This window comes from Stegastes partitus, unplaced genomic scaffold (assembly GCF_000690725.1).
Source record: "Stegastes partitus isolate 25-593 unplaced genomic scaffold, Stegastes_partitus-1.0.2 Scaffold1266, whole genome shotgun sequence".
NCBI lineage: Eukaryota > Metazoa > Chordata > Actinopteri > Pomacentridae > Stegastes > Stegastes partitus.
This window is the reverse complement of record NW_007578997.1, coordinates 1-11376: the sequence shown is the minus strand read 5'-3', so window position 1 is coordinate 11376 and position 11376 is coordinate 1. Positions and strand designations below refer to the sequence as shown.

At 40.6% G+C, this 11376-nt stretch overlaps 1 protein-coding gene across 1 annotated transcript; it reads left to right on the top strand.

Moving 5' to 3' along the window:
- Positions 1–807: 807 nt before the first annotated feature.
- On the top strand, positions 808–9944 carry esd (esterase D/formylglutathione hydrolase). Its single transcript, XM_008297974.1, has 9 exons — positions 808–907; positions 2701–2775; positions 3305–3393; positions 5725–5823; positions 6729–6853; positions 6943–7062; positions 8965–9063; positions 9175–9342; positions 9656–9944. Exons 2-9 carry the CDS (start codon positions 2708–2710, stop codon positions 9734–9736), a joined length of 849 nt encoding a protein of 282 aa, XP_008296196.1. The 5' UTR covers positions 808–907; positions 2701–2707; the 3' UTR covers positions 9737–9944.
- The last annotated feature ends 1432 nt before the right edge of the window (positions 9945–11376 follow it).

Below are 11376 nucleotides of genomic sequence, written 5' to 3'. Positions count from 1 at the left end.
TTCATCACAATATTATAAGATGTTATTTTTCAAATACTGTAACTAACTGCTGGATTTTTTTTGTAAATGTCCACAATACTATTACTTTAATATTTAAACCTGCAACAATATATATCTGAAACTTTAACTACAACTCCCCACCAGACAGTTAAAATGGTAGATGAAATGTGAAACATCTTCCAGAACCAAACAAGAAGTCCAGTTGCTTTTTACTGACGCTATTACGAATATAACGTGATGTTACTCTTAAAATATTGTCGCTTAATTCTAAAACTCATGCTTTATTGTGAGACTATAACAACTCCTTTCCTAAAATGTTATGACTTTAATGTCAAAATTGTCTAAAATATTAAAGCTTAAATCTTCTTAAAATTTCATGCTAGTATTTGTTGCTGCCTGTTCAACAGTCTATGAAAATGTTTTGTTGCTTCTCTCATCTCAAGTACTTGATAGAATTTCTTCCATTTCAGGTTTTTATTCTGCATTTAGCTTGTTTTGTCCACCTGTTACACATTTCGCTGGTATTTTAATGCCTAATCTAACAGTCTTACAGCCATACAAACATGTTTCTTCCTGTTTTGATACTTACTTATTTAAAATTATTCATGTAGTTATTTTTGAAAAACGGTGCACTTTCTGTAATTTTGTTTTGCTTGTACACAGTTTAAGTTTATGCACGTGTAACAAGCCAACTCAAAGAAACTGCATTTTATTTGGTTAAACTCCAGCGCCATCTTGTGTCTGATGACGTACATTACGTCTCGCACGTACAGAGGGCCGCTCCCGTGACGTCACCACGTCGCCACTGACGCCGTTGGACTTTGGACGCTCTGCGCTGCACCGGCGGGGAAGTTAGCAAGCCAGCGGGACAAACACATTTACCGACAAACTACGGTGATTTACTAAGGTCTGTACCGGGAATTATACGTTTAATTAGTTTTCTCAGTTTAATAAGATGTCTAAATTCGAGCTGACATTCGTTAATAGCAGTTAACGGTGTGCAATATCCACAGGAGCTAACTTGAGTTGCTAGCCCCTGCACGCCCCCCAGTATGCCGCTGCACGCCAAACTCTATTTTAATTCTGACCTTTTTGAATTTCACATGTTTATAATCCGAGCACAACGTGGTTGACCATGTAAGACATTCTTAAAGTTTTGAGAGCTGTTGTGTGCAATTCGGCGTGTAGAGGATGCATTTTGCAGGACTTTAGTAGGTTTAATGATCGCACTTGACTGTGACTCACCACTGACGTTATCAGTAAAGAGTTGAATGATTGTAATGTGCACTGTTGTGTGTGGCTAAAATGAACATGTGTTGCTGCTTATTTGAGTCATATTTTGAAAGACAGCAGTTATTGTAGGTAAACAAGCATGATTTTTAGTAGTGTGTGGCGATGTGCAACAGTGGAAGTGGCTTTATTTGACAGGAAGATGAACCTAAACTGTCCAAGTACTGATGCAAGAAGATATTTAAAGCATTAAGTAAAGCATGGATGTTGTTTAGAATAGAATAGGATAGAATAGAACAGAAAACTCCCTGCATGCATACTTGATTAACCCACAGCAGAATGAAGTAACTGTGACAATCCAAGAAAATGTGATGTTATTGCTTTTGTAAAAATCTAGACCAGGCCGAGATCAAAAGACACTTTACCCAGACTTGTCAAAGCTGGACTAGAATAAAACATGATGTCAGTATAGTAAAACATGCAAGAAAAATAGTGATTTTCCTGCTTATTTCACATCTAGATCACATCAGACCCGATCCAGATCAGGGTCCAACGTCTCCAGAGACTTGTCAGATCAAGAAAAAGTTGTAGACTGTGTGACACAAAGTTTGAAATGTGTGAGGTTTTTATTCTTTTTGTTGAACTGCTTTTTTCAGATATAGATCACACCAAATACCAGTCAACGTAAACTTACCTTGGTTAGATGTAAATACTGCATAATAAACATTTGTAAACAGGTTTTAAATGACACTTTCCCCCCATTAGTTTGCTTCCAGACCACATAGGACCAGAACAACATCATATTAGGGTATTTTAAATTTTCTCCTTAACTGCGTAATTGGAATCTGTTAATCAGAAATCTTGTATTTTCTTTAAAGTTTATGTTTATTTCCCATCAGCTAATAAAGCTAATTGACTTACTCGTGGCTACTTTGCTGTTTTACATGCATCTGAAAACTAACTAATCTACTCGTATTATCACACAATGACTGTGCAAGAAGTTTCATACGACAGTTTTAATATGAAGCAGTGACGTTATTTCATAAATCCAACTTTCACACTGCTAAATCTACCGCAACAGGTTATTTAAACTGTCAGCATGTTTTGTTCTATTAAGGGAAAGTCATTGTTTAGTTTGTTTGTGCAAAATCTAGTTAAAAGCTGCATTTATTTATTTATTGCTCACAAAGTGTCTGAAGCAGCAGAATCACTCATTAAGTTTGTCAAAGATTCCACAAAGCGTTGCTTCACCTTTGCTCCCGAGATAACACGCGTGTATATTAGCGTCATGGAACACAAAGTTTCTTTGTGTTATGAGTTATTAGTTATGAACTGAATGAGCTATTCAGGTCAGCGTCTGAAAACCTGCCAACACAGACTGAGGTAACCACCTGTGAACCAAACTGAATAACGTGGGACGTTTATAGCTTCAGCTGGTCATAATCTCACTCTGCTGCTGTCTGCCTGCAGATCAAACATGGCCCTCACTCAAGTGTCCTCCAACAAATGCGCCGGTGGCTTCCAGAAGGTTTTCGAACACGAAAGGTGAGACTCATTCTCACACCTGTGGCCTCCAGAGCTGCAGAGTTCAGGTCAGCAGGTGGATTTGTTGGTTGATATTCTCTCACTGGACGATCACCTGTGTTGCTTTTCTAAGGTTTGCTGTTTTCCTTTAGTGTTTGCCGTAATAGTGCTTCATAAAATGTCTTTTTGGATATTTAAATGTCCTTTAGGCACTTTATTGGTGTCATTATTTATGGTTGTGGTGTTTTATTTACTGATACTATGTGTTCAATGCAGAAATGCTGTTGCAGCTCGATTAAGATGCTGAAAAATTCATTAAAATTATCAAACAAACTCAGCACACACAGTCAGAATGCAACATGTGTGCTATCAGGTGGATAAAAGCATAATAAAGCCTCTCTGTAGGTAATAAACACTCAGCTATTCAGAGTCAGATTTCAAATACGGTCTGAAACTCTACTGAAAAGTCCAGAAATTAGAATCTGGTGAAGTGTAGAAATGAAACAGAACTACATTCACATGTCTGACTTTATGTGTTTCTTTCGTGCAGCACCGAGTTGAAGTGCAAGATGAAGTTTGCCGTTTATCTGCCTCCCAAAGCCGAGACCGACAAGTGTCCCGTCATGTACTGGCTCTCTGGTGAGTCTGCTGCCGATGTCAGGATGTTTACTGACGAATGAATGCATGAGTCAACGAGAGGAATCTTTATAAAACCGCTCCAATATATTTTTTACTCATTAAAAAAGGCTTTATTTGTTCCTATAACTGTCATTTTTAGCATTTCCCCCCCCCCAAATTAATCAGATTCTCTTGCTCTAATGCAGTATCCAAAGGGTTCATGGAATGGTTCCAGTGAGCTGATTTGAAAAAAGACAAATTCTAATCTAGTTTATAAAAGAAGAAAGTGCAAACTAAGGTGACAAAAAAGCAGACGAGTCTTTTAACAGCTGGAAGGAACAGATTAAATGGCTGAAAGCATAAAGGGAACTAAAAGGGATCCAGGAGAAGCTTGTCTCCTCTAAATAATCCATGATCTCCCCTGAACACACGATGTGTAAATCAGATGGGGGTCTCTGTAACGTTGACATTATGCTATTTTTGCGTGTGTGACTCATGCATGAAGGTATTTCATCGTCTATGCGTGCTGCTCTGGCCGTCGCCATTGAAGTTTACTCACTTTTACTCAGAAATCAGAAAAACAAAACAACTTTCCTGCCGTAAAACAAAACAGAAGCAGAAACCAAAGCCTTTGACATGCAGAAAACAGACAGCAGTGGCTATTTTTTTTTTTAGAAATACTGAGAAATAGAAGCTAAACCGAGTGTTGTTTTTGACTGTGAAAAAAAAGGATGAATGAGGTAGCTGAAGGTAACTAATTAAATAGCCACAAGTGACATAGAAATGATTAGTTAAATATCTGATAAATGGTCAATATATACAGCTAGATGAATGGTAAGGCTAAAAGTAATGGCTGGAAGAGCTCTAATATGGTTAAAAAACAAAAACAGCTAAAATGATGGATGAATCGTTGAAATATTTAAAGAAGAAGTGGTTAAAATAGTTCACTGGAGCAGTAACTATAACAAGATAAATGACTCAAACATGGTAGTGGTTTGTGTATTTGCAGACTTTATCAAACCTTCACTGTTCTATGGCATTAAAAACATCATTATTATGCTGTATGATGGCTGAGATTGACCTAAAAGCCGATAAACAGCTGGACTGAGTCCTAACAATACCGACGTTTGTAGAATTAATAATGTAAACATTCAGTTTCTGGAACATGGAGTCACTGCTGTGGTGAGTGTTTGTGGCAGCAGGAGGATGAACAAGATAAACTCGCGTGTGTTTATAGTAATTAAACTACACGTGACTGACTGAGTTTAACACTGAAGCTCACTGATGCATTTGTAATAGTCGTCTGGCTAAATGGAGTTCAGTGGGACAAACAGATGATGTGGTTCAAACAGAATGTGCAGTGGTGGTTGTCATGAGATTTGTTATTTAAAAATGGAAAAATATGACTCGATAATCCGAACCTGAACAATCCTAAACCTTGATATCCGACAGGTTTTTAGGAAAAACGAACGGAACCCATAAAAAAACAGCCTTAACATAGTGACAGCCTTGGATTGTGACTCCGACATGACATTTAATGTCACCAATCAGGATAACGGCGTATTATCTGACTGAACAATCCCACAGATTGGCTACGTTCACACTGCAGGACTTAATACTAATTTTTTGTGAAATCTGATTTCTTTGTGAGTTCGTTCACATTTCTAATTAAACACGACTTGTATGTGATCTGCTGTGTGAACTTCATACGACCCAAAAGTGTCCCGCATGCGCAGAAGAGGACACGACGACGTCACACGCAGCGAGCGTGCTCAGTGAAGTAAACATGGATGGTAACGGTGGAGCGTATCTGCCACTCCCCCACCGCCACCGATGGTGGAAACAGAAGTGTGAGCGCTAACTAAACTAGGATCAGCAGCCAAGTACTGCCTGTGCGTTCCAACCACTTCCACCCCGAGGGTGCGCTCCGACGGGTACCCTCCCAACCCCACCGAACGTTGGGATATTCATCATTCATTGGGCCTGAATATCCAGAGAGCAAAAAGTGGAACTGGGAGCAGCCCTACTAGTTATTATAACAACTATGAACAATAATTAACAACAAATGAGCCTTCCAGCATCAAGCCCTCCTTGTATCTGGACCTCCATCTTGACTATCCGACAGCCTTGCTATCCGACATAAAAGCAGGTTTTACATTTAGTGTCGGATTATCGAGTCACGACTGTATTGTCTTATTCTTGAGGAGATATTTGGGTTATCAGTGTGACAACAGTTCTTTCATGTATTCATTGTAAGCTTGAGGTTCCATGTTTACCACAGACAGTTAATAATCTGTTTAAATAATCCTCAGTTGTCATTGTGATCGGTTTTTATCGTGCGTTCCTCTGCAGGCCTGACGTGCACGGAGCAGAACTTCATCACCAAATCTGGAAGCCAGCTCGCCGCCGCCGAACACGGCATCATCATCGTAGCTCCAGACACCAGCCCACGTATGTACAAACACTCAGCAGCACCTGAACATGACTGGAGTTGTTTTTACTGAGACTTGATGCACTCTGTGTATGAAATAAATGAGCTATGGTTGCAGGAGTGTGCTGGTTTTACACTGGCAGGCAGAAACACATGAACAGGAAGTGGCCATAGTTCTATTTGTGTGAACTAGCGCAGGCCTTTGTTATGCGGTTATAATGTGCTGCCACATGTTTTTATAGCGACTTTATTAAACTCTCTGTCTTCACCAAACACCTGTTGTATTGTTATTAACTGTTTAGTCATCAGTAGAACTTTCCACTCCAGTCGGGACAGATCAAACATTGTTCTGGCCCATTGTTGTGGGCAGTATTTATCGGTATCAGTACTTTTATTGCCCAGTTATTGATAAATTAAATGCCTGTCTGTCGTCACTCTGTGGTCTCAGCAACGTTTTTCTAACGGAGACACGACCTGCAAAAACTAAACCAGGAAGTTAGCTTCTCTCACAGTGGCTAATGCTAAGCTAAGTGGCTACATTTAAAGACAGCCACAGATTAACCTGAAACAGAGCCTGGAAGACAGTGATTATTAATGCTTTAATATATGTGGGAAATAAAAGTGATGGAACAGTCAAAGATTAAAAAAACAGAGATGAACAACTGATCAATCTGTGTTGATCCCTCATGAGCAAAGCAGAGCGTCCTAATTTAATCACTAATATTTCTATTGAATATATGCGGTTATAGTCACTGTTATTAATGACTAAGCCTCGTTATGAATGACAGTTTTCTTGCTATCACATGCTGTTAAAACATTACATATAATATCGGTCATTGGCCTTTCTTGATTCCCAATAAACCCTGAAGAACCCACGCTGTTTGTTTTCCTCTGAACTGACCCATCTTCTCTCGTCCTGCTTCAGGCGGCTGCGGCATCGAAGGGGAGGATGAAAACTGGGATTTCGGCACCGGAGCTGGTTTCTACGTCAACTCCACCCAGGACCCCTGGAAGACCAACTACCGCATGTACGCGTACGTCACCGAGGAGGTGAGACGGATTTATGTCGCCTGCTCGCCACAAAAAAAAAAAAAAAACAATCTTTACTTCTTGCTAATCTTTATGATCTTCTCCCTCAGCTCCCTAAACTGATCAACGCTAACTTCCCCACCGACCCAGACAGGATGTCCGTCTCTGGACACTCCATGGGCGGCCACGGGGCGCTCATCTGTGCCCTGAAGAACCCTGGGAAATACAAGGTACATGTTCATGATAGAATCCCAGCACTTATTTCTTATTTAACAAACAAGCTGTAGCTTTGACGGAGCCGGGCTGCTTCCCCATTTCTAATGTTTAGGAGTCAGTGTGTCTCAATTCACTGAAACCTGGGTTCATAGATAACAGTCGCTGTTAAGATAAAAAATACGGTGGGGTCTTGTCGATTTCTGCAGGGCATGGTGGTGGCAGTATCATGCTGTGGAGCCATGAGTTGAGAAATAATGGAGCTACAGTCTTGTGCAGGTTCATTGTGCACTTCAGAGATAAAACCCTCCTCTGACAGAATAGTACAAACCAGTTATATGATGGTGCAGAAAAATGTCCATGTTTCATCTACTCTGATAGTCCAACAACTGTAAAAGCTTTATTTTTCACCCCAAGAGGCTGTTTTTTTTTTTTTTATCCCTCCTGTGTTTGGCATCAGCAGGAGATTTAAAAATGTAGAGAATGAAGCCAGTCAGAGACAAATTACTGAAAGTATTTTTTTCCCCTTCTATGGTCACTATTAGGACAATCACTGAGCAGGTGTGATGGTGAATCCACTCCAATAGTGGCCCAACTGGAAGAGTTATGTAATATGTTAGTGGGCTAAAAGCAAGAACATGGTTTCCTACACATAGTGCTTCAAAAACCAATGTTACCTGTGACCCCAATGTTTTACCTAAAAACATACAATATGCAAAGAAATAAAACTAGACAAGTATGAGATGGTCAGGCCTAAGCTGTTTGTTGAATTGAGGTGGACCGAGCCTTGTGCTAAGCTACGCTAACCAGCTGCTTGCCATTTAGGCTGAGTCATAACAAAAAATAGCCAAAAATGTGCATCTTTTCTTGTAGACATGGTTTTTAACAGACGTGTCATGTGACAAAAGAGCAAACATCATTTTGTTTAACAGACTTTTGTTCATTGTGAAAAACCCAAACTGATCTGATGTATCCTCACACTCAAGTTGTTCAGAGCGCTGAAGACAGGCGTCCACGTCTTTTAGGAATCGTCTGCTTTACCTCTGACTGTGTTGTTCTAAAGCCAAACCGCAACACGTCTCCTTAAAGCATCGACTGCAATCGAGTTTTAGAATATTCTTCCATTTTTAAGGGTGTTTGGCTTGTAGCAGAAATTAGTTTATGACAGTTTTATATGTTTATTGTGCTGTTTAGTTTGTGATAACACTGCAGCTTTCCTAACCCAGATGACAACAACATTTAGTTTAAATAATATATATATTTTACAGCAAGCAACAAAAGTTAAAGTTGATTAAATATCACTTTATAAAAACGAAGAAACAGAACAGATGTGTCAGCATTTATTGTACATAACTAAAGATTTAACTATCGTACAAGAAACATTCTGTAACTTACATTTTATGCACATTGAAGAGGGATTTGTTTAATCGAAGACATTTCAGCAGATAAAATTTCTCTTCCACCTTTTCAACAGCAAAACTTAAAAAGGCAACTGTAGAAAGAAAACCAAAGTACCTTGAACGCTCACTTAAACAGCAAAACGTTCCAGAAACCCTTTTACATGAAGGCCTTTCAGGAACAATTATTCCAAAATGAAGTGTTAAAATAACACAGATGTTCTGAGTGTCTTTGTCGTTGGTTCATGTGCTGCTGAATCTCATTTTCCTCTGATGTCTGTGCATGTTTGGAGAAGTTGTGGCATCTTCTGATAGTCGTGAACGTTTCAGGAACATTCAGTCGACGAGCAGCTGTTTGTGTTAAATGCTGGTGTCATAATGAGGTCACGTCTTTGGTTTTCTTTCCAGTTTGTAGTCTGAGAGTTTCACACAGATGATTGTTACGTCACCTCCAGCTCTGACTGTCTAGAACCACGTTGTGTTTATAACCTCGGCTGAATGACGTCCATTCGTCTCCTGCAGGCGGTTTCTGCGTTCGCCCCCATCTGCAACCCGATGCAGTGTCCCTGGGGACAGAAGGCCTTCGCCGGATACCTGGGCTCTGACAGGTCCACGTGGGAGGTGAGACTTGCACCAGAACATTACACGTTCAATGAACTGCTTAACGAGCAGAGAGTAAAGAGAATTCAGCCACTGGTTTAAAGCACCGCCTGACTTCCTCGTCTCTTCCAGGCGTACGACGCCACCGTGTTGGCGGCGTCCTACTCCGGTCCTCAGCTCGACATCCTCATCGATCAGGGCCAAGACGACCAGTTCCTGTCGGCCAGCCAGCTGCTGCCCGACAACCTGATCGCCGTCTGCTCCGAGAAGAAGATCCCCGTCGTCTTCAGGCTGCAGCCGGTCAGTTAGTTCACTCTCTGTCCTGTCAAAGCAAAAAAAAAAACACAGAAGAAAATCCCTGTTTAGAGAAGATCTCGTACGTGATCTAAAGGCAGCTACTGAGATCTTTCACAGCGCTTAAGGTGCAACAACTTACTCTTAAGTGTTAAGTTGTGGTCACTGTTGTGTTGGTCCTCAATGTCCATCGATTGTAGTTTAGCTGATTCCAGACCAAACACCTGAATCATGAGCAGATGAATCACGCTACATGTAGATGAATGCGTGTGTTGTCTCTCTGTGCGTTCTTACCTGAGCGTTGGCTTTCCTCCTGCAGGGCTACGACCACAGCTACTTCTTCATCTACTCCTTCATCGGCGACCACATCAAGCATCACGCCAAGTACCTGAACGCCTGAAGCAGCAGCACGCGGCCGGCCGACGTCCTTCCACCAGTCACGCTTCTCTGTTTCGAACCTCAGCGAGTCAGTTTGAACCAATCGGGAGCCTCGGTGCCTTCAAGTCTGAGCGGCTCAGGTGGAAACAGGAAGTTTGGTTTTGCAGTGTTTCTGGGTCACAGAGGTCATGTGGAGTTTTCTGAGAATAAATAAAATCTTTGGATATTCAGTTGAGTGTCTCGTCTTCATTGAAGCTGCTGTTGTGTCACATTTTTAAACTGAAGTCGTTTTAGCATCACAAAAGGATAAAACTCCAAATTATTCACGTCTGTTTTAAAACACATTCAGTCGCCGGCTAGAGGAACTAAATCCACTCCACTACTCATACTATATTTACATTTTTCATATATTTGTGAGCTACTACATTGTACTTTTACACACTAGTACACTATTTAGGTCTTTAAAAGTTTTGTTAGAAGATACAGAGTTTGATTTTGGATAAAGATTCTTGATATTTAGCTCATTTCTGCAGCATGTGCCACGTTTCCTTTGTGTAAAGTATTAAATCTAATTTAAGGAAGCTGCAGAAGTCACTCCACACTGACTGACCACAACAATACAATGATAAATTGAAGCCGCAAGCGGCGATGGACGGGTCCTCGCCCTACGCTTGTCGGCCTTTGCGCACGGCGGGGTGTGGCGCAAACCTGCTCCGGGTGGAACTGTGATCCGGCATGTCGAGTTTGGGGCAGATCGGAGCAAGTGTGGCCTAAGGTACTTCCTTAAAAACGGCACATTATGTATTGGTCCTGATAAAGAAAAAGTCATACTATAGCATGTCGTTTTTGTCAAAAAATACTTCTTGGAAATACTTCAATGCATGTTGTAGAAATCACCTGAGCAAAGTATTTCACAAAGAAAAGTCATTTTCAGTTTTGGCGTGGATTAAAAATGTCATGCTATAGGGCTGCTGCTATAGCTCACCTGGTTGAGCGAGTGTCCTATGTGTAAGGCTACAGTCCCAATGTGGAGGTCATGAGTTCAAATCCTGCTCACGACCCTTTCCCTATAGGCCCTTTTCCCCTACTTTCCTTTCTCTCTCTCACTAACATGATCCAACAAAGGCACAAAGGCCAAAACACTAACTTCAATAAAAAAAAGTCATACTATAGTATGGCGTTTTTGTCAAAAAATCTCACGTTTCTGAATGTCCTGAAAACGCATCAGGATGTAGTATACAGTGGGAAAAGTGTCCTGAACTGGTTTAAAGTCAGCTTAGGAAGGTACTTCTGGAAAAAAAACACTTTATGTATTTGGACCTGATAAAAAAAAGTCATACTATAGCATGTCGTTTTTGTCAAAAAATCTCACGTTTCAAAATGTCTTCAAAACGCATCAGGATGTAGTATATAGTGGGAAAAGTGTCCTGAACAGGCTTAAAGTCAGCATAGGAAGGTACTTCCTGAAAAAAAACACTTCATGTATTTGGGCCTGAAAAAAAAAGTCATACTATAGCATGTCGTTTTTGTCAAAAATCTCACGTTTCAGAATGTCCTGAAAACGCATCAGGATGTAGTATATAGTGGGAAAAGTGTCCTGAACAGGCTTAAAGTCAGCATAGGAAGGTACTTCCTGAAAAAAAACACTTCATGTATTTGGGC